Raw genomic sequence first — 24,349 nt, 5'->3', positions numbered from 1 at the left:
AAGGTTGAGGTTAGCACCTCCAAGTCTGATGTGCCTGATGGCGGGGATAGTAATAACGCAGTTTTCTTGTGGATACATGTAAACTAAAGTCCCTCTGTCTAATGATAAAACTGATAATATCTGCTTGCTTCAGATGTTTGAGAGTTAGACCCTGGTCGGCCTTTAATGATCCTTGTTTTATCTGCACAATGCCCATGCTCATGTGTTTCACCAAAGTGGTAAAAGTCCGCAAGGAGCTTTCCTCTCACAATCAGCTGTCACCATTTGTATAGCTGAAAAACTAATCAAAGTGGAATAAAAGCTAACTTAATGAAAAATATATTGCAATAGGATTTGACTTTATTTGCACATAAAATATTTTTAAGATATTGGTTGAGTTTTTGACCTTGAAAATATTGAGAATTGTATTGAGAGTTATTAGTCACACCCCTGTTATGGGAGCTGCTTAATGTGTTTGCTCAATTTGACCGCTGGCGCTGCAACTGCAATTAGTTTTCCCAACCATGTGCTGCAGGCAGATGTCAGAGAGTTCATACAGGATTTACTTCCTATATATGTCTGGAACATTTTTCTGACCTATAGTTGGATCAATTAAAAGTCACGGTCACTTGGTATGAACTAGGTATAATAATGTTTGTGTGTAGTGTATACTATAGTATTTATTATGGAAGTTTGATGAAAATTGGTATACACAATCGCTAGGGCAGGGTCTTGAAAGCCTCAACTCTTTTGTGATCAGTGTGAGGTCAAGGTCACATTAGGTCACTTTATGAAATCTGTTTCAAATTTTACGATATTCGGATGGATTCATGAAAAATCAAAATGTTTTCCTTTGAGTTAAAATAAGCTTCAAGTAAATTACTGAATACTTGTGTAAAAGGTCAAGGTCACTTTGAAGGTAATTCATTCATGAAATGACATGTAGAAAGTTTCCAGCAGAAAATATTGTCAGTATGGTATGGAGGCCTTTGTAACACCACGTAATTGTAAATTTGCAACAAATAATGTTATAGCATGTGATTGGATGACATCGACGGTCAAGGTCACTAAGTGTGAAGTAGATATCCCAGAATCTTTATGTACACAATATCTTGAGCATTTATATTATGATCACTAGAGTGTGTTTTATCAGAAGATTATCAATGACATTCCATTCCAAATTATGAAATATTATATTTGATTTCATGTTAATTTTTCAATGATCAATAACCCGACAAGTACTTTCTTCTATACTTGTCAAGTGTGTAGGTCATATATATACTTCCAAACTACAGATTGAAGGTCAGAATCTTTAGATGGGAACTGCTTATGACTTCTTTATCAATTCATATTTAATAATTTTTAAGAATTCCTTTCATAGCTTATAACTTTGTTATGGCAGTTATATGCATAGAACCTTTAGCTCTAAAGTTGTACTGCATTTGGCATTGATGTTTCCAAACAAGAAGTGGTAATAATTTAGCTATTAACATGATTAAGGCAGCTTCAGACATACCCGTGAAGATCCGGGGGAGAATAGGTCTTCATCAAACCATGCTTGCTGTAAAAGGCAACTATGCTTGTCGTAAGAATTGACTAACGGATCGGGTGGTCAGGTTCGCTGACTTGTTTGAGTCTTGTCGTCGAATCCCAATTGCGTAGATTGATGCTCATGATGTCAGTCACTGGATTGTCTGGTCTAAACTCGATTATTTACAGACCACCGTCATACAGCTGGAATATTGCTGAGTGTGGTGTTAAACAACAAACAAACAAACAAAAGCCTCTAGACAGCACTTGCAATCAATGATAAGTACAGAAAAATGGTTTTGAAGTTGGCTGTCCCCTGCATGATTGGTCGAGTCAAAATGGTTGATAATCCTGGTGGTACATGGTGGGAAAGTTTTGGGACACTCAAGAAAAGTTTGGGGACATTCAGGAAAAGTTTGGGGACATTCAGGAAAAGTTTGGGGACATTCAGGAAAAGTTTGGGGACATTCAGGAAAAGTTTGAGGACATTCAGGAAACGTTTGGGGACATTCAGGAAAAGTTTGGCGACATGCAGGAAATGTTTGGGGACATGCAGGAAACGTTTGGGGACATGCAGGAAACATTTGGGATGAGTCTGCTTCTGCTGTTGCATGTAATGTAAGCACTTCCGTAGTTTCGGATGAATTATTCATTTTTCCCCTCTCCAGGAAATAAAGAATTTTCTCAACTCACATGGATTGTTTGTACTTTCATTGGCATTATTCAAATCCATTTCCCTGTTTCAATGTGATTAATGATTTTGTATGTACCCAAAACAGCATAGCTTATGCAATTTTATAGTAACAGATTAATGTACAAAACATTTTGACAGATATGTTAGATCTGTAGCTTACTCTCGTTGAGATAAAAGTATAACACATAGCAGTGTTCTCTGTATGGTGTTTGTAATTGAGAATATCTCCTTTGCCTCTTGAAATTAAATGTTTATCTTATCAAATTAGCTGATAGCTGTTTGTTTAAACTCTCCAAGTAGACCCAGTTGGGACAAAAATGAATTTTTCATTGCACAAGTTGTTCTGTGGAACTGTCACAATTTTGAAATAAAGTGGAATATCTTTATGTAGGAGATCAGTGTTTCTAACATATTGAATGTATAATTGAGAATTACTATTATTAAACACAGCACAAGAGCATTGAAGCATATGGATTCATAAGGTTGGGTGTACTTGAATCTACGGACCCTCTAAATCTGTTGACATTGGTGTCATCATTAACCCTTGACTTGCATGCTCTGGGGTAGAATAGGTCTTCAGCAACCCATGCTTGCCGTAAAAGGCGACTATGCTTGTCGTAAGAGGCGACTAGCGGGATCTGGTGGTGAGCCTTGCTGACTTGGTTGATGCGTGTCATCGTATCTCAATTGCGTGGATCGATGTTCATGATTTTAATCACTGGGTTGTCTGGTCCAGGCTCGATTATTTACAGACCGCCGTCATATAGCTGGCATATTGCTGAGTGCGGGGTTAAACAACAAACCAACCAACCAACTTGGGATGGTAACTCATTCCTCATGTCCTACAAATAGACTATCAGAGGTAATAGCCTGATGAGGACAGTGATATAGTGGAGCATCTGCCCAGAGAGTGGAAGGTCCGTGGTTCGATTATCGGACGCATCATACCTATAGTCGTAGACAGAAAGTACTTGTTGTTATCCTGCCTGCCACTCAGCATTAAGAACATAAATAAAGACTGGTGGGCTCTGAGTCAGTGTACTGTGTCTGAGTGGGGTGTCCTTGTTCAACTGTGGCATGGTATCTCAGTGGGTTAGCGCTATAAAACTGGCATACTTCCTTACTACCACACATGCACGCATGTGTATGCATGCATGTCACTGTATCTTGAATGCAAAGTTCAACCCCATTTCGCCTGGTCTCACTTTTAAGCTTGTGTTCTATTTCCGATATTGATTAGGCTTTTCCTGTTCTAATATTGACCTAGTTCTTATGCCTTATTAATCAGTATGGGAATTAGTTCCTGTACACGGAGGTTAAACTGGTCGTAGTAAAATGGCATTGGTATGCAAGGGGTCACTAGACTGTGACATCGGTAATTAACATTGGTGGCAGGGTCATCAGACTAAAGCCTTTGTCAGAGGGGTCACTGGGTCACGGCTTTCCAGGGACATGTCATGAAGTCTAATTTTTTCTGTTTCAGTCCAAGACACGCTTCCTCATGAGTGATAACATTACATGCGTGGCGCTGTGTGAAGGTTGGTATTAATATCAGATACTGATGCTATTTTTGTAGTAAATGAGTCAAGGGACTTAAAATACATTAAAGGTTAGCTTATGAAGGTATGTCCTTCACCTGTCTGTTAAACTTTTCAACTTCTATGAACTGACAGGGATGAAGCTGAATCTTTGTTGGGGGTGTCTCAGATTTATTCAGGCCATTAATCTTCTTCCTTGAAACCACAAGACCTAGTGACGCCTTATATCATGTGTGGAAATATTTTGGGGCTTGTTCATGACATTTAGAAGAAGAGTTTTCTTGTTTGAAGAAAAGGTAAAATTACTCAAAATTTAGACTTTTGAGAAGCAGTGGCAATGCTTTATGAACTTATGTAGGACAGTAGTCATGATAATGTGACTGGGTTTGTTCATAGCATTAACAATAATAATTATGTTTTCATAAATTAGAAATGATATTATTCAAATTGTAAAAATTATTACAGCACCATCTTCTCTCAGGTGGACTCTGTCTAAACCGGCGTCTGCGAGCTCCGGGGCTGTCAATTAACCAGCATTCATTTCAGAGCTTGGCAAAACTTAGTTAAAACATCACTAGTAATCCTTCTTCCCGAGGCAAGGGTGTTAACTGACTTTTAAAGTCCAGTTGCCACCCAGTCAAGATGATCTGATCAACAATAAAGATCATTTTTGTGCTAAAACGGGTCTTACATCACAAAGTGCATCAAATCACATGAAAAGATTTGGAAAATATCTGTTGGCCTTCAGTTGGCAGTACACGTTTGCAAATCCTGCAATCGACCGTAATCTGCCTAACAGTTTACGATCCTGATTTCGTTATGTGATTTTGATTGGACTATGCATAGACTTGTTAGTCCAGCCAAAATGTAACTCCATAATACCAGCCTAGTTTGGCAAAGGTGGAGACTGGACTTTTTAAGTCAGTTAACTCTCTTGTCTCGGGAAGATGCTAGTACTTGGACATCTGTCTATTCAGGACACCAGCACTGAATATTGGTCCTAATCTCCAATTCCTTTTTATATACCGGCATTGTTTTCTGACGAGATGATTGCCAGCTTGAGGGGTTTACTGTATATAATTAGACTGTCAGTTGGGAAAACAAGATCATTGGGGACCTGTCATTGCGAAAGCTGAGAAGGCCATGTATTAACTCTTTGTGATGTTGAGTTGCACTGTTTGAAGTTAATCATGTGCACTTTAGAAGCATTCCAGTAAATCAGGAGCCAAAATCAAGAACTTTTCACTAAAATGACCCCTGAATTACAGATATACAATATACAGGTGACAGATGTGAATTGAACACCATAATAAATGTGGTACAAGGTTGTTTTTTCTTTAATGTTTTTGATGTTTTCTTTTGAAATTGATAAACTCAGAGCTGGTCCCATGTGATGCAGGTTTAGACATTCTACATTTTGCCCTTTTTAAAAGTGTAAATTTTAGTCATGCTGGACCAAAGTTCCAAATGAGGTTATGGCAGGCCATTATCTGTTGTCTGTTTGTCGTCTGTTTGTCAACTTTTGACTCCTACTCTGTCACGGCTGCAGGGATGATTCTGAGACCTCAGAAGGAGGTCTATCACAATAACAGGACTCAGAAATAAATTAAATCAATATTTAAATTTTTGAAAAAGCCTAAGGAACTTCTCCTAAGAAACTGAAAGGTCTAAAAATCTGAATTATTAATATGATGTTTAGGTCCTAAACACTGGACAGACTTACTCATGGCTTTGTGAACCAAAATTGACAGACTTTAACCCAACACGATGTGATGCTGGAAAGCTGGACGCAACAGACAGTTAAACAGTGGAAACTGTTCAATAGCCAAGTTAGCAAAACCAACATCCCAATAGGTTGAAATTGTATATATTAGATCAATGTGTTTTTCAATTGTTAATAAATTGTATAAATATCATGTATATATGTTATGAAAGTGAAAGATTTGAGGTGGGTGTGGCCAAAATGCAAATGTCCGATTGGCAAAAAAATATTTCTGGATCCCTGGATTAGGAACACAATAGGATTCAGATTTGTTAATGCCAGTAAAAGTGTGAGGTCTTCAATCTATGATGGTGATTAAGGATTAAATTTTTTTGTCAAGCTTTCAAACATGATGATTACATTTTGTATTTTATTGCAGTGTTGACGTCATCCAACCTGAAAAAGAACAATGACATTTGGGTGTGTCCGAGCATGGACCATGTCTGTACCAGGTTCTTCTTTGTGTGAGTAGAGATGCTGGCCTTGAGTGAGTGAGTGAGTGAGTGACTAGGGTTTTACACCGATTTGGCAATATTAATGCAATAACAGTGCCATCACGGAATAGCCAATGTATAATGTCTCCATTCTATTATGATATATACCCAGGACACATTCACTACCATTGTTTCGACCCGTGAAGATTCCGGGGTAGAATGGGTCTTCAGCAACCCATGCTTGCCTTAAAAGGCAACTATGCTTGTCGTAAAAGGCGACTAACGGGATCGGGTGGTCAGGCTTGCTGACTTGGTTGATGCCTGTCATCGATCCTAATTGTGTGGATCGATGCTCATGATATCAATCACTGGATTGTGTGGTCCAGACTCAATTATTTACAGACCGCCATCATATAGCTGGAATATTGCTGAGTGGGGCGTAAAACAACAAACCAACCAACCAACCAGCTACACATTCACTACCATTGCTTCATTTGGGAAATGACATGAACATCCCTATCTGTCTTATGACTTAGGGCATTTCCCCCATACACTGTTATTGTTTACAGATTCTATATCCAGGTCAAGGTCTAGAGGCAGAAAAAACTCACAATTGGTTTGTGGTTACACTTTCTCAAAAAGTATTGAAGCATTTGTTATTTAACTTTTCTAGGTTAGTCCATTTATGAAAAGGTTTTCGTTTAAATTAGTTACAGGTCCAAGTCAGCTTTCATGATTTTGTAAAACATGATTATGTCATTGTCAATTGCTGAGACATGCTTACCTCTACAGGTAGGAACTGTAATATTTGCAACCTTCTTTCCAAATCCCACCATGTCACATGTCAATTGCATATGTCAAAGGTCAAGGTCACCTCTTAGGTAATTGTGCAATGTACTTGTGTCATACTTTCGCTTGAAGATTATTGACATCGGAGGATATCCTATAATGGACTTATTTCTCAGGGAATTCTTTTGTCATATGGTATGAGAAGGTCAAGGTCATGAGATAGAAATATCTCCCTAATAGATTTATGTATATACTTTCTCAATAAGTATTAATGTATTTGTCACTAGACTCAATTTGTACCTGTTTGAGGATGCTTTGGAAAGGTTTGGGTCAAACTAAGTTGTAGGTATATGTCAACTTTCATGTTTGTGTAAACAGTTTTATCAGTTTTGAGTCATTTTTGCTTCTACATCATGAAACATTATGCTTCCATATATCTTTAGAAATCCTACCACATGCAATGTTTGTGACACGTCTGTCAAAGGTCAAGGTCGTTTTTGAGGTTATTATGAAGCATGGTTGCATCATTCATTGCCAGTTACTGTTGCACTTCTACTTTCCTGAGACTGGATATTAAGAAGTGGTGTTGATTAAGGTTCAAGTCAACGAGTGATGTGTTCGGTTTGGAAGTGCTTGGCATGATAACACTTTGTGATCTTGGAGGATATGGCTGTGAAGGGGGGTTCACCCTGTGTTTGATAGGCATTACTTAGAAGTTGATGGATGACAAAGTAGATACAATTTATTGATATCAATTTCTTTAATTACTGTAAAGTTGACATTTCGGTACAGATCCTTATACCGTTGTTAAACAGTCCTGCTTTCACAAGTAGCTGCAAACACCTCCTGTTATCTCAGAGCCTAATGGAAATGGCAAAACATTTACATGATTTCCCAATAGGGGAAATAAACCCAGGCAGTTAGTATGGTGAGAAACACAAACACCACCTCCCTCCTGACCCATCCCCCCTCCTTCTGCAAGCACAAGGATAACTAGCTTTTGCTGAATAAGCAGTTTCTAGATACCATTCATATTTTCAGACAATAAACCTAGGATCTGAGTATAAATTGTTTCATTTGATGTGATTTGGGAGGTGATAACATGTTTGGAAATTGTGTTTCTCGATCATAATTGTACATAATGTTTGTTGCTCAATCATGGTGATGAAAAATCACTCCATCTTACACCGTTTGATGTCCGGCTTTATGAAAGGATAATAGAAAAAAATATGACATCACACAGAGTGAATTACCTCATCCATTACACCGATAGGATATAATAAAGATTTTGATGACTGATACTTACTCTTGACATCTTAGTAGAAATCGTTATCAGCATATTAGGTAGTGCCTTGCTTCCTGCTGTCTTTCAGCCACGAGCCACATTTCTCAGCAGACCTGTCCAGTTGGGTTGTAAGAATGCTGTATCACGTGAAGGAAACACTTTGGGGGCATGAACATTGGTGCCTTAACGGCTGGTTATAGGGAGCTTGATTTAAAGAAATGCTATTTTGATGGCTTTGTGAACAGAATGGTCAGAAATAATCTATTTTCATAGACAGTGTCTAGGTTGTGTGCAGACACACATGGAACAAAATATTATTAGGAGGATTATCTTGATATTGATTGTGTATGCATTTTAGTTTTGATGTTTCCAGTTGGGGATTATTATTGCTCTGAGCATGTCAGGAGGAAGCTGGAAACGTAGGCTTGAGTTTGTTGAAAAGACATTTGTGGTGTTTCTCCAGTACAACAATAGTGGTTCTTAAGTACAACAGTAGGTATGCTCCTGTTCAACAATAGACCCGTGAAGATCGGGTTAAAATATGTCCTCAGCAACCCATGCTTGCCGTAAAAGGCTACTAGGCTTGTCGTTCTTGGCGACTAATGGGATTGGGTAATCAGGCTTCCTGACTTGGTTGATACATGTCATCATATCCCAATTGCGTAGATTGATGCTCATGATATCATTCACTGGATCGTCTGGTCAAGACTCGATTGTTTACAGACCACAGTCATATGGCTGGAATATTGCTGAGTGTGGCATTAAGCAACAAACCAACAATGGTACAACAACAGTGGTTCTCCAGTACAACAGTAGGTGTACAACAGTAGGTGTACAAGAGTAGGTGTACAACAGTAGATGTACAACAGTAGATGTACAACAGTAGGTGTACAACCATAGATGTACAACAGTAGGTGTACAACAGTAGGTGTACAACAGTAGGTGTACAACAGTAGGTGTACAACCGTAGATGTACAACAGTAGATGTTCAACAGTAGGTGTACAACAGTAGGTGTACAACCGTAGATGTACAACAGTAGGTGTACAACAGTAGGTGTACAACAGTAGGAGTACAACAGTAGATGTACAACAGTAGGTGTACAACAGTAGGTGTACAACAGTAGATGTACAACAGTAGATGTACAACAGTAGGTGTACAACAGTAGGTGTACAACAGTACAACACTAGCAGAGGTAGCAGAGCTCCCTCATCACAACTGTAGAACACTGCTATGGTTACAGACGTGTTACTACTGTGAGCTGGTTGTCCGTAGGCTGCAGTGATGAGGCTGCAATAGGTACACAACGTCATCATGAGAAAAATAAAATCTGTGGAGGGATTAGGGACAGACCATAGGATATTCGGGGTGTTGTTTTGCCTGAGATTTCATTGAAAATAACAAATTGTCCTAGAAAAGAATAATTATGCTTCAGACGTGGAAACAAAATTGTCTGCCACAAAAATTACATTGTTGCAGGGGGATCTCCCCCGATTTTAATTAATGTTCAGTGTTTTTCAATATCTTTTGAAAATATGTGTAAGGAAAAGTGCATGCATGGCAATTGACAGTCAGATGTGATGCAACCACATCTTGCATTTTTCTAAATTTAAAAGTTTCTAAATCTAAGAAAGTAAGAAGAAAATGAGCTGAATTAATGTCTATCCATGTTAGTGTATATGGGTTACATGTGACTTCTCTTTATATGTTTTGTACTTGTTGACTTTTAACAAAGATGATTCATGGGGCAGATCAGCATCTAGACTCACACAAGTCTTACTTTAAATAATAATTCCAAGATCATAGAAATAATATGAAGAAGTTGTCCCTGTAAAAGACCTGCATACTGTCAGCTGATCTTGACTTGTCCAATATAAGGATGGAATGACTATACATCCACCGATGTATCATTCAGTACAGACTTGGAGCAAGGCTAATCAGCACCATCAAGCTAGAGTCCAGCTGTTAGTTTATAGTAAGATGAGAACTGTGAATTGGGGAGTGGACATTGGCATTTCGCTGACCATGGGCTAGTGACTGCTGATGAACTGATGACAGTTTTATTACTAACCCAAATCATTTTGGAGAGCAGCATTCCTTGCGAAATGCACAGGAGTATTTTATTCTGATGTGTGAGAAACCCTTGGCAGAATTAGGGGTTATCTACTGAGAAGCTAACAACACCTGACAGGTGTCTCCATGGATAATACATTCTTTTGGGGGAACACCTGGCTTCTATAGCTTTTTCTGATGGCAGCCATGTTGTGTTGGTGGTAGGTGGTCTGATACTTAGAAGTGTTCACCTCTTGTGTGTATGTTAGTATCCAACTGAATTTTCTCTTCAAACTTTTGCAGTGCTAATGTCTTCTGAAGCATTTTGATAAAGTTCGAAGCTCACCTGCTATGGTAGATTAAAATATATGCCATGTGTTTTTGTCCATTTTCCATCCACAAAACCTCCAAAATGAGTGAATAGCAATGACTAGAAGGACTTTCAAGTGAGTTGAAAGCACCACTGTCAGCCCCAAATGTGCTGAAATTCATCATAGGTATTTAACACCATGATGAAGTTTCCAAATTATATTTTAACAAAGAACTTGGAACTGAAAAAGCTCACACACTTAAGACTGTAATAATGATGTAGGGACAGTTTTTCAAGACAGCATGATAACCTTGAACTGTTATGTAGATAATGCTATCTGAACTTCGTATCTATCTGTTCAAGAACTATCAATTAAAAACAGATAAAAATACCACATGCCTTAAAATTGATTCTAACAGCTATACCTCACTTGCCCAGGATTGAAATGGGTTATCTGTACTGTCTGGGTGAACGTTTGTTGGTCTGTATGGTAATTAGATCAAACACAGTTGCTGAGTGTATTAGGGTGTATTAGAGGGATCAAGCACTTACAGATACTTCACTCATCATGGCCAGTGAGCTGCAGTTCAGTTTTAGTACACAATGTTATTCATTGTTTTTAGAAATCTTAGTGACATGTAGTCAGTATATGACTACAAATATGGTGCAATTTGTGCTTGATATTCATTGCACCATGGCAAACGTTAACAGTTTATTCTTAATGGTCAAGCAATTATCTGTTACATTGGGTTGGTCCAGGGTAAGGTGTAGGAGAGGTCAGATTGGTCACTGGATATGTTGCAGACACTGTAATAACATTTTTTATTCACCTTGGTTGTTATATGTCAAAAACATTCTGGATAGCTGTGGTTTAAGTTATGTTTGGCACAATCAGACAGTAAACAGTAAAGAGTTATTATTAAATCTAGTGGAACACACAGATTAAAGGACCATTTTCTTCAAAATTGGCACAGTGCCCAAACAGCATCATCAAAAGGTTTATTTTATAGTTGTATATAACCCAACTTTAGTCTAGAACAATACTTATCTTATAGTGTAAATATCTCCATTCCCTTGCTAAAATTTCGAACAACTAATCATTTTCTATCTGTAGAAACAGGGAGGTGGAAAAATATACCATTTGGAAGACGACTATGTCATTTATGCAATTCCTCTGTGGGACATGAATACCACTACCTGCTCAAATGTCCATATTTTACTAATGAACGAGAACAATATCTCCAAAAATATTACTTTACTTATCCAAACTATTATAAGCTTCAACAGTTAATGACTTGCCCAAAGATATCAACTGTAAGAAAATTGAGTAAATCTATCCATTGTATATTTAATGCTGTAAAGATATATCAACAGCCTCTGTAATATATTTGCTACTTATTGTAACTGTACACCATGTACTGCTGTGAGCGGTCTTATCGGAATAAAAGATGATGATGATGATGATGACAAGGTGTTTCATCTGACTGGTTTCTTATATTGCTTTGTAATTACAGTCAAGTCTCGTTAATCTGACACTCGTTAATCCGACAATCGGCTTTATCCAACACAAATGATGGGACCAAATAAATCAGTGCTATTTAGACCTGTTAATCCGCCAGTCTCACATTCCGACTCCGACACACCTTATTTGCAATGAATTACAGAAATCACTCATTAATCAGTCTCGTTAATCTGACACAGCGTACTCCGTGGTCATCCGTGGAGTTTTTTTAAGACAATGTTGTTTTACACACAAATTACAAGTTGTTACGTATTCATAATATGATGAATTATGAACTGTTTCAATTTAAATTGTTTAATTCACCGGACAATTATTAACAAATAATATCATTTTAGATACACATGGAAAACATACGTTTGTTTCTGTTATAATAACGATCTGTCCACGTTGGGAACGGTCTAATTAATATTCATGAGTCTGCTCAAGTGTACGCATTGTAACATTTGGATCGAGATTATTATCCCATATTTGGTTATCACGTGACCTCACGGGAAAAGGTTTTTTTTTAAAACTAAAGATTATTTAAAAACAAGACAGATAATATAATCATAAATCCTAAACTATCGTTGATAGCAATAGTTATTTGAATACTTTTTCATCTGTACTTAATTATTGACCATAAAAAAATGATATCGATCGTCACCGAAAGCAAAATGGCGGTCAATCAAGATTCAATATACGACTAGCTACTGAAAACAATAAAATCTGCAAATCCTCATTGTATGTCAACCAAGTGAAAGTTGTTAGCCACGACTTACAAAATGATCATTCAGACTTTGAGGGTTTGGCAGATCCGCTCGACTGATCTGCATCGGTCGACTGGCCGTCGTCACGCTTTCGCTTCTTGTCTGAGGTTACGTATCGTAGCATTGTGAGGATAATGAGGTACATCGATGATGCAAGGTATTTATGTACAGTTGTAAACACATTTTACTCAAATTAACAAGATGTTCTCAGTAATAAATCCTCGATTAATCAGTGTCAACTCAGTTTATTGCCTATTACAGTGATTGACCGATTGGACTATCATTCTAGGTACGATGTATTTACAGCAATCAAAACAAACAAAGCTTGTCAGTGTAGATAATCTTCATTGTGTTACAACTGCAGACAGAAATTGCTCAGTCCTAACTGTTGATCATGTCCGGTCAAAATTTAAGAATGTTCGGACAATACTTTTTAAAATGTCCGGACAGAAAAATTTAAATGTCCGGTAAGCAATATTTTAAACCGGACATTTGAGATTCCCAATCGGACATGTCCGGCGCATATGACGGTTTCCGGACCCCTGGTCTCAACATATTGATAATCCCTCATAGCAGGTGAGTAGACCAGTCCATTCATTAATTAGGTGTGACCAGCATGGCCCAATTAAGTAGTGAGCTTATTTTAACTGCTTTATGGGAGGGAACCTCTGCCCGCATGTACACTGCCACATGTTTTGATGGCTAGTAGCTGCATATTACAACGACTGCACAGATTAGCTTGCTTAGCAATAAACAATTAATGCTTTAAGTAAACAAAACATAATTTAAAAAATCCCATACTTAGAATACCTCAATCTCATTAAGATCAAATATTTTTGATTACGTGTTTATTGTGTTATCTATTGTGTAGTTGTCCAATTTTCGATCACAAACCTTGATACAACCTCAATTTCGTTTATCCGACATACTCGTTAATCCGACATAATCATATGCAACCAATCATGTTGCGTTAACAGGACTTGACTGTATGTCAATAACATGTTAACCCACGGTACAAGTTTGATGTGTATCTCATGTTGGAGAATGGACTCTACCTTGCATGCCCATAGTTTAGGGAATATCACACTTTCCCTATTTCTTAATTAGTAAATAATACGCCTGCCGCAAAGTTAGGTGAGCGGACCCCATTCTAACAGAAACTGAAGCAGCTGGTTTTCTAGCAATGAATATATAACCAGGTGAGCTACATGATTATTTGCTACTTCCTCATCACCAATGAGCCGGAAATAGGATAATGTATTGTTCAGATGATGGCTTCAGCCTTACAGACAGGGAGGAGGAAGATTTAGTTTGCTAGTTTTCAAAACAAAAGCTTGTGGGAGGGAGGGAGACATGTATGATCTGAGTTTATGTCAGAAATTTATGTGGTTCTCTTTGAAAAATGCCTGAAATAGTTTCTTATTTTAACTTATGGGGATTAAGTGCCAGCTTGTTGTCACTACTGGCTGTAGGTTGTTGAATGCAATTGTGAAAGTTGACAGTTAATTCCAGGTTATTAATGCTTTCCCTGTTTGCTGTCCCCAAGAGGCCTGTGGTAGTGCTGGCCTGTCATTGATGCAGTGTATGTTGCAGCTCTTTCTTCTCAGTTTCATTATATAGGGAAATTCATGTTTCCTTTGTACATGGAATGAGGAGCTGTAATGCTTGTGAGTGTCATCATTATTGATTTCTCTTTTCAAATAAGAAGTGGGATCAAGAGTGAAAAGAAGCATTTTTGTGTGAAATGATTTTGATATAATTTTGCACATTATTTTGTCAGTAAAAAAAATGTTTTCTTCATGAGAAATCAATAAATAGCTGACTTCCGTGTCAATCGGTCACCATGTAGTCTGTCAGTTGACATCCAACAATCCTTTTTTGCAACAAAATGTGATTTATTAAAAGTAAATTTTCCAAATGAATAACAAATTAGCTCATAAATGTCAATGTTAAATAGTTTTAAAAAATCAATACATTTAATAGTATGGTAATAATCATCAGCCAGTATCACCCAAACCCTCTTTGCTGCATTTATTTATTTTAATCTGTATACAGGCAAACTTCAAAGAAAATGAAGTGTCTACTTCGTGTACAGACCCCTGGAAAGACAGTGTGAAGAAGAAGGAGAATATTTCTTGTACATAAACACCCATGGGGGCAGGGTACAAAACATGAGCATCACTAATCAAAACATTGACATACACAATAGAATACAAATATTGCTATGATTATATTGCTAGAGAGGAGATGTAGAATTTCTTTGCCTGAACAGATGTGAATGAAATTGGAGATAATTTTTCTAAAGGCTCTGGTGGATTTAATAGTATTTTTAGAGATGTTGTGTGCATAGCCAAGGTGGGTGATAAGTATAGTTCCTGTCTCAGGTCTTTGTAGGGAGGGCATTGTAACAGGAAGTGTTCCTCATCTTCTATTTCATCTTTCTTCTATTGGAGTGTTAAAGTATCTTCCTCTCTCAATTTGAAGGTCGTGAGCACTGAGTCTTAGCCTTGTAACTGCTTTGCGGTGTTCTAATTTGGTGGTTACTTTCAGATATGGTTTAATTCCGAATTTGTCTCCTATTTTCGCGAGGTGTCTGAGCTTATGTGTGATGATGATGAGTTATGTGCAAAGACATGAGCATATGCTGTCATTGTGTAAGAAAGCCCGAGTCACAGTCAGACTGACCCACAGATAATTATACCCCCGACAAAATTTCTCTTAAACTATTAGGGGATTCATCTCAAACTTAGTACATATAATCTGTGTCATATGGTGGTGTGCAGTCAAAAGAAAAAAATTGTTTTTATTAATTTTCTATTTTTGTATGAATTTTTCAAACCTAACGTCCGTCCGAAAGCTTTGTCCGCACGATTTCTCTTAAACTATTCAGTGGATTCATCTCAAACTTAGTACATATAATCTGTGTCATATGGAGGGGTGCAGTTAGAAATTTCCATTTTTTTATGAATTTTTCAAACCCTAACCCTTTCCTGCTATTTAATTTGTAACTACTGACACACTAGGCAGAACGGGGGTATTAGTGAGCCACGCTCACTTTTTGCACTTGTTTAGTAAACTTTTACCCCTAATTAATGCACATGCCCTTAGCAGCAATGGAATAAGGACTAAGTTCAGTGGTATGGAGCCAAGTCCATATGCTCCATCCAGTTCCATAAACTCTGATTGCTTCTGTTACTATCACACTGGCCCTGCATTCCCTGACCATGAAAAAAATAGAAAGGAAAAGTAAGCTCAATGTTTATTTACTTCAGGAAAAAGATAAAACTGGCATTTAAGGTATTCTGTGATTATTGTTGAAGAAATAAGAAAGATGTAAAAACAATTCATTAGTCTCAGAGGGGAAACAATTTTCCAAGCTTTCCTGATTAATGCTACAGCAAATACCAGAAATGTGTGTCAAACCTTATTTGTTGCCTCAAATAAATCGGTAATGATCGGTTACTTGACCTTATCATCAAACTGTCCGTGTCTGTGCAAGACCGGTGTTTAACACTGCTGCATCAGTGCATCCAATAATACTCCTTTGTGTGGGTCAGTGCTATCTATTTACAGCCACTTCGTAAATCTGTTCATTAGTAGGAGACTTGTGGCTTTGGTAGACAGCCTAAGCCAGCCGGAGTCACTCACAAGATCCAGTGTTAATCAAACATGACTGGTCAAATATATCTGCTGAGCTAGCATTTCCTGACATGTAGGCAAATAATAGGTTGCATTCTTGTGTTTTGCTGTAACCTTCTTGTACTGCATAGACTCTCTGACTCTGGGGATCACTGTCATATTCACTTCATTAGAAACTTGTTAGTCAGACAGTAGCTCGTTCCTTCAGTGCTTTCACCTAGATTGCCCTGTTTGAAATGGTTAATCTCAAACATTGAATTTTTGAATTATTTCTTGTTACCATTTAGATTCATAATAGTGCATATCTTTGTATTGCTGATGGGTTTGATGCTGTAGCCTCTTTCAGAGTATGGATGATGCCTTTATGATGAATCAGATTTCTTTCAATGCAACAAAGAATGTTAAATGAAGCAGCTCCATGTATCATGATGCTAGACCAACAACTTAACCCGATGCCTGCAAAAAATGCAACAAAAAATGTTGCATCCATCAAGAAGAAGAGTATATTTCAGTCTCATTAAAATCAGACCTTAATGCTTTCTGCCGCTACAAAGATCTAAGGATATCCCATTACAGGTCATGTCAGGATGACCTTTTGCAAACTTTGACTGAGCAAATGAAATGACTAACAAGTAGCTGACATTAGCCAATCAGAAAACGTCTTTATTAAGCTTTATGGCACTAGTTTAAAATTGGCGACTTCTGTTGCAGACTTTGCTTTGGAAAATATTCTTGATTCAGAATTTGAAAACTGAACAAAAAAATTTTCTGAAATGTCTGATAGATGCCTGAGAAGATTGTCTTGTCCAAAATTGGTTATTTTAAACTTGCCATCACATAGCTGGAATATTGTAGAGTATTAAACAGCGTTAAACAACAAACAAACCTTTTAGATATTCACAATGAGGAAACATATTATCATTCTTATGTTGTAGGATTGGTATAACTATATACAAACAAACAAACAAACAAACAAACAAAATCTTTGCTCCCCTCTTGTTGTCCCCACACCAGATTATCTGCTTGACAGAACACTGCTCATATGTTCAGCCTAATGTCTTATACCATCTTCCCGCACAGAATCAGGAAGTGGTGTTCATGACTGTTATTACTGGACAAGGATGCTCGATCCTTATCTGGATTGTCTTTATCCGGATTGTAATAACACCCTTTCTTCCCTCCACTTCCCCTTTAGCATCATAACATAAGGGCAGCTGTTATTTAGATCCCTCCCTGTGGAATAAGTCATGAGTGCTGAGAATAAACAGAGCTATGCCCGTCTCCACACCAGGTTACTGTAAGTGGGTCAGATTGTCAGCCTCGTTGAGTCTTCTTCTGTCAAGACACCAAGTGTTTGTGTGGGAGCATGTAGAGAGGCTGATCAAGTAGGATATTTGTTTTCAACCCAAAGTAAAAGTTTTTTATGTGGTTGTAAACTTTTATGATCAGATGTGTAGGCTCAACAATATCTTATCTAGACTTAGAGGAATGTATGCCATCATGCTTGACAGAAGTCTGTGGGAATATTTTGTTAGAATATTAATAGGTGATACTTTTCAATTTCATATTCAATATGCATTATCTACTTTGAATACAATACATCAGTGAAGAAGAATGGAAAGTAGTCCTGAATTGATCATGTTTCATGGCTTTGTTTTAAGCTCACTGCATCACTGAAGGTCCAAGTGTGCTTACAGCATGGAACCTGGTTAGTTCTCTGTGTGTCTGTCCATCTCTAGGGGGCACGGGTGGCCCAGTCGTCTAAGGTGCCGTGATTCACTTTGCAGAGTTGCGTCCCTTGGACATGCCAGAAACCTATTATTGTGGGTTCGAATCCCGTGTTTGCCCCAATTTTTTCTAGGTTTGTCAGCACCATACCGGCGCTCGTTGTAAACGTCTGAGACCTGCATCACTTCAGGCTTTCCTCCCACATAAAGCTGACACGCCATGATATAACTGGAATACTATTAAAAGCGGCGTTGAATCCTAACTCACACACTCACTCTGTCCATCTCTGGTTTGTTAAGTTGACTTCTCTGAACCAACAAACAGTGACAGACCTTTGATTTGCTCATGGCCTAGAATTGAATGGTTTAAATATTTTCGATTTGAAAACACTAATAGCATAATGTTTTCAGAAATCAAAAGATTCAGAGAGTTGATATTTTGGCTGATATGTAGCAGGACAACACAATTTCTTAAGATTTAGAAAAAAATTATGAATATCACAGTAATGGAGCTGATAGAAACAATGATTACTGTATTCGACGTAATAAGCGCCCAGGGCGCTCTCCAAATTAGAAATAGAGGGCTCTTATTTGAAATTTGAAAGTTATTTGAGTTGAAAGAGAAATTTCGTGGTTTATGCTGACAGCCTGAAATGTTTATGTACGACAGATATATTTTTCCAGAATTAAATGCCCACAATTAAGTGTGCATATAACACACGAAGTGCGTATTATACGTGAATACATTGATCAATCGGAAGGGGTGCTAATTGGGATTGTTCACTGGCCAATATCTCAGCACATGTCTTCGTGGGCGCTTATCAGAGCGGGGCGCTTATTTCGTCAAATACGGTATGCATTTCATTTAGGCACTATCATCTGCATTCAACTGTGACCTTTTTTCACGATGTTGCAAACATGAAATATTTTCCATCTTAGAACATAATGTAGTTAGGCTTTACATGAATGTTTGTGATCATATATGAATAAGAATATTTCATTGAGATACTTTCGTCCTCTCAAAGCAAACCGACCAAACTTCTCAAATTACTCAACTGATAACATAACATCAATTATTCCATTACTCGAGAGTTACACCTTTGCAAACACCCATTGTCATTTAATTTTCGTCCCTAATTTCCTTTTATTCCTAATGGAATCTTTTTCTGTGGATAATCAAGACTGTTTATTCTCTTGTTGATGACTAAAAGATTTCACTTGAAACAACATTCAGCTGTCCCAGGTGAGCATTAGTGCCTTGACATTTTTTCAATGATTTCTGACACCAGTGAAATATGCTTTAGAAATAAGACAAAGCTGAAAATGAAAAAAACCCTGCAAGAAGTCTTTAGAAACAAAAAAGATTTTCTTGAATAATGCATTGCCCATGGGTTGATATTGGATTCATTACACAAGTGGAAGGGGAGACTTCCTGCCGTTATAGAAATGGTCATTAGGATGGGGAACTTGAGTCTGCAGCACTCTTCTCCTGTGTGAGATGTGTCAGCATTTGTAAGTTACCGTTGTAATGAGTGAATTAAATAAATGTCAACTTTCAGTTTGTGATCAAAATAGCAGCATTGGAACCTTAACACTTCAGATAATTGAGATCATCTTACTGATGAATAGTAAATGAGATGCCACAAGGTGTTACTGAGGGCAAAAAACCATGCACACTTATACATTCTAAATGGTCCAATCTGAATCAGAACAGTGTGTGGTGCTCTTGCCCACAGTATTCGTGTGAAACATCACATTAATTTATCTTTTAATGGATGGTGTTATGAATGCAATAAACCGATCTGATGAACTGGGTATCATGATCTGATAAATATGCCAATGAGGTCCCTCAGCAGGAACTAGTTTAATCTCCATACATCGATTTGATGTCTGCTTTGCTCAATATCTAATGATAAATGTTGCCAATAAGTTTTGATTGTGATTTTCTGAGGTTTGGATGATTATGACAAACATAGTGCAAGTCCGTTGGCACTATGCAATTCACTCAAACACTATATTCATTCTCAGTTTCTAAAGTGTAACTTCATAGAGAGAAATTGTGACTCAAGCATTGATTACTGTAAATATGACATAAAGATAAAGAGGTTATTATGTTTGTGTGTTATCATATCATAAAAATCAAATATTTTAGGAATAAAAAATATGTGTTATTGTTGTCAAAGGCATGCACAGTACAATTTATTTTCCACATATATGATATCTATTATTTGGAAACACACTCATCTAGTAGTCTACATATGTGTCATTAGAAATTAAGTATTTGCTTTGTAATTTAGTTACTATAAAGAGGTGGTGTGGTTAAAGCATTGGCTTGTCACCCCACATGGGTACAGTGTGTGAAGCCCATTTTCCCTCGCCCTGATATTGCTGGAGTATTGTTAAAAGCATCATAAAACCATACTCACTCACTCACTAGTTACAAAAAACAATTGGTCTTCGCAAAGTTGTCATGTTTTTATCTGAAAAAGACAAGTTGACACAATCCTGTTGCATATGGGAAAAGACCTGTAGATAGTAAGTCTAATGGGTCCAAGGCTCAGACAACCTTTCCAAAGTAAATGGAGTGGTCAAAACCCCATATATTAAACATAGCACTTTTAAAACGATTCAAGCCTTTAATATACCCACAACAAATATGTCATTTACAAAATTAACAACTTTTCCCACCAATTGTGGAATAAGCTCACTTGATGTGTGTAATATCTTAAGACAACATTTCAGTCCAATTCCCATAATTGGGAAAACATTTGAAACATGTTGCCACATTGACAGCTATAGCTCAAGATCTCAAACACACAGAACATTCTACTTGCAGTTACATTTTTCATGCACAGTCTAAAGTTCTCCAATCTCATTCAAATCAGATCTAATTTCTCGCTCCTGCTAAACAAAGATCTCAGGACATCCCTTTACGGGTCACGTCAGAACGACCTTTTGCGAACTTTGACCGACCACTGAAACGACTAACAGGTAGTTGACATCAGCCAATTAGAAAGCAGCTTTCTCGAGCTTTATGGCACTTGTTTCAACCTGGCGACTTCCATTTCAGACTACGCTTGAAAAATATGTTGATACAGTTCTCGATTAAAATTTTGAAAACTGAACAAATGAACATTCTGGATGTCTAATATATGATTGCGATTGTATGGCAGTTCTTCCTACGTACTGTGCAATGCCTCCTCCGTTCAAATGTTTATCCCACGAAAGTGAGAGATATACAATAATTTTGACGGAATCTGTCGTACTGGCCGTAACTGTCATTTTGATTACCCTGTGTTAACATTTTCATGGTTGCCTGATTAGAAAACACATTCCGACCGTCACTTTCATGATCTGGTAAGCGACGCTTTGATTGGTCGGATGAAAGGTTGTCCCTGTTTGTTTTCTAAACCTGAAGTGCACTTCTGTTAATTGACCGTCTTTGTCACAATTTTCGACTATTGTCGACATATCCAGTTGAGCTACAATTTTGATCTAAAAGGAAAACTAGTTACTCGCATGTGGGTGTGTACTCTTGCAGGAGACAAGTCTGAGATTTATCATGCCTCAGTAAGAGGTAATGTGATTGCGTATATAGGCTATATAATAACAGTGACATTAGTTGCTATGTATTGTGTATATGTTACAGGTATGAAGATGGCCAAGTCGGAGACAACACTATCAACACACAAAAGGACAGATATAAACAGGAGATTATGCGGGCCGTGGGATACAGGAATGTCTAGTGCCATCAGGTGAATAACTCTATAGTTCCACTTATCATGTATAATACTCAGTACTAATGTGGGGGCACGGCTGTGTAGAGTTGCTTCCCTTAGACATCCCAGGCACCTATGGTCATGGGTTTGAATCCCGGTTTGCCATGATGATGTTTCTCGGTCTGTCAGCACCAGAACAAAAGGTATGCTTGTGGGTTTGACAAGTGTCTGAGACCTGCATCACTTCAGGCTTTCCTCTGACATGGAGATGAGAAAGCCATGATATGGTGGAAGTACTGATCAATGTGGCGTTAAATCAAACTCACACACTCACTCACTCAATAGTAAATGTTTTTAGCAAGGAAGGCAATATATTAAAAAGAGTTTTGTTTGTTATTTATGTTTTTACATAGAAATTTGATCAGTTGATTCTATCGTGTATATAAAATCCATTACAATTTATACTTGATGGAAGAGTTGTCATCAGAAGTAAAATTCTTATATAGTTCAAATGTAAACACAATAAGAACTGACATAAATGGTAAAAAATACTTGGTAAAAAACATGACAAAACTTTAGCTTCTCAGGCAATAACTTGTTGGCCAAAAACACAGGAATAAAATATTTCATAATGATATATTCATATATCACATATATTAACCCTTTCATTGTTATGATAATCATAATTACTTTTGATGAATGGTTGAATACTTCAGAAAAATGGAGGTTACTAAACAAACATGGTTTCTTCAACAGAACTGGTTTCTATGTGCTTGAAAGTGGCAGTTTCTGATGTTTCCACAGTGTGAAGAATTGAAGACAAGACAAGACAACTACCATGACCAGGGACTATAAGCAGTAACATTCACCCTGCGTGATGGCATCGCTGTGTGTGTTCAGCAAAGATGCATGCATAATATTGGAAGCAACTGCTCTGATAGAATACATGGCACTGACTCAACTGAACCTAGCACCATGTTCAGGATGGCAATGACGAAGAAATGTGATAAAAATCATCTGACGTTACTTCTGTGAATACTAATCTATACTGTTTTCTCAAACAAGAAGCTACAGCCGTTTCAGGAGTGACAGTTTCACAGATTGATGGAATTCCAGTGATTGGAACAGCAGCTGCCTGGTTTTTGCGGTTTGTTTATTTCACTACCCAGGACACAGGACAGCGGCTGTTCACCTGAACTGTAGTTCTAAGATTGTCAGCCCTTTCTGCATTGGGAAATTGTTGATATATTTTTACGACTTGACTGAGAACATAAGGGAGTTACTTAAGATATGCATGCCCCCTGTACATATAGGAAACCATCATCATCAATATTGCAGCCCATCAACAGTGAAGGAGTCTTCACTATTATTTTCTGCTGAGAGGTCAGTGTCACATTTTTATTGTTGACACTTTGTTGCTTCACTTTGCCATGTCCTGGAAACTGAGAATGAGTATGAGTTTACAGTCAGCGAGGGTCCTTCAGGAATGTTTTTCCTCAGCGATTATTGCTCAACAATGTGGAGGGTCAAGTTTTTGTAATCTCATCTTAACCAGATCGTTCTACAAAGCTGTTTTAGTAGTATTCAGATGAAGTATCAGTGTCTTTCGACTATGATTGCTCTGCGCAAGTAGGCCCAACCTGAGCTTTATTGACCACCAGATGACAGAGATATGTGATCTTTTAGTAGCAGTTCAGAAGCAATGACGAGTTGACTCATGGATGTCAACTTTTTTATTCATGTTCGGCGCCATGTTTTGTACAGATGCTGTACATATGCTTGATGAAAGTACCAGCATCTGAAGCGACCATGCTTGTCGTAAGTGGCGACTAACGGGATCGGGTGGTCAGGTTTGCTGACTTGGTTGATGCATGTCATTGTATTACAATTGCGTGGATTGATGCTCATGATATCAATCACTGGATTTTCTGGTCCAGACTCGATTATTTACACACCAACTTCATACAGCTGGAATATTGCTGAGAGTGGAAACAAACAAACCAGCATCTGTACCAGAACATCAACTCCACAAGTCCATTTCTGACTCTGGCTACATCATTGCATCTGATCAGGCAGTTTATAGTATTGGATTGACTTGATTTGGTATCACACCCGTCCTATGTACTGACTGCTGGCCTGTAAACATTGTGTTACTAATATCACTGAGCAATTATCTCTCTTCAAGTTTAGATCAAAGTGAAATATTATGGTCCTGTTAACGTGATGCATGTGCAGAATGGATTGAGAACATTCCTCCCACAGTGAGAACGACTTACCAGACTTGAATCAACAGGGCTGGCTAAGCTACCTCAGGCTACAGGGTCCAATACAGTGTTCAGCTGGAGAACGTTAAGGTTTGTTAGTGTAACTACCGGTACATCACCCTGTATCAAACGATGCTCACAAACTGTGTGTATGGAACTTCACTTGGTTGCTTTTTAACCTTTGGTCTGAGTGATAAGACACACTTCTATTCTGTATGTCCCAAACAGGTAAACTTAAATATATTCAGTGAGGAAATGGCTATATATATGTGCAAATGGGTAGATTAGTGTGTTTAGATAAGCATTCCACTCATTATAAAAAAGTCCACTAAATATGCAGTTTGTCTGCATCAGTTGAAGT

At 37.7% G+C, this 24,349-nt stretch overlaps 1 protein-coding gene across 2 annotated transcripts in view; it reads left to right on the top strand.

Annotated features, from left to right (window-relative positions):
- Positions 1-24,087, top strand: part of LOC139471736 (protein mono-ADP-ribosyltransferase PARP6-like) — a 64,788-nt gene extending 40,701 nt beyond the window's left edge. Inside the window, exons 20-23 of one of the 2 annotated variants that reach the window (XM_071254226.1) lie at positions 3,687-3,741; positions 5,883-5,967; positions 21,655-21,760; positions 22,529-24,087. In XM_071254226.1, coding sequence (XP_071110327.1) covers positions 3,687-3,741; positions 5,883-5,967; positions 21,655-21,751 — 237 coding nt within the window. In that variant the 3' untranslated portion in view covers positions 21,752-21,760; positions 22,529-24,087. Of the gene's footprint in view, positions 1-3,686; positions 3,742-5,882; positions 5,968-21,654; positions 21,761-22,480 lie in introns of both variants that reach the window. The other variant, XM_071254221.1, reaches the window with a different exon arrangement.
- Positions 24,088-24,349: the final 262 nt, after the last annotated feature.

This window comes from Haliotis cracherodii, unplaced genomic scaffold (genome assembly GCF_022045235.1).
Source record: "Haliotis cracherodii isolate W230 unplaced genomic scaffold, xgHalCrac1.p SCAF_1, whole genome shotgun sequence".
NCBI classification, from domain to species: Eukaryota; Metazoa; Mollusca; class Gastropoda; order Lepetellida; family Haliotidae; genus Haliotis; species Haliotis cracherodii.
This window is presented reverse-complemented; position numbering and strand designations above follow the sequence as displayed.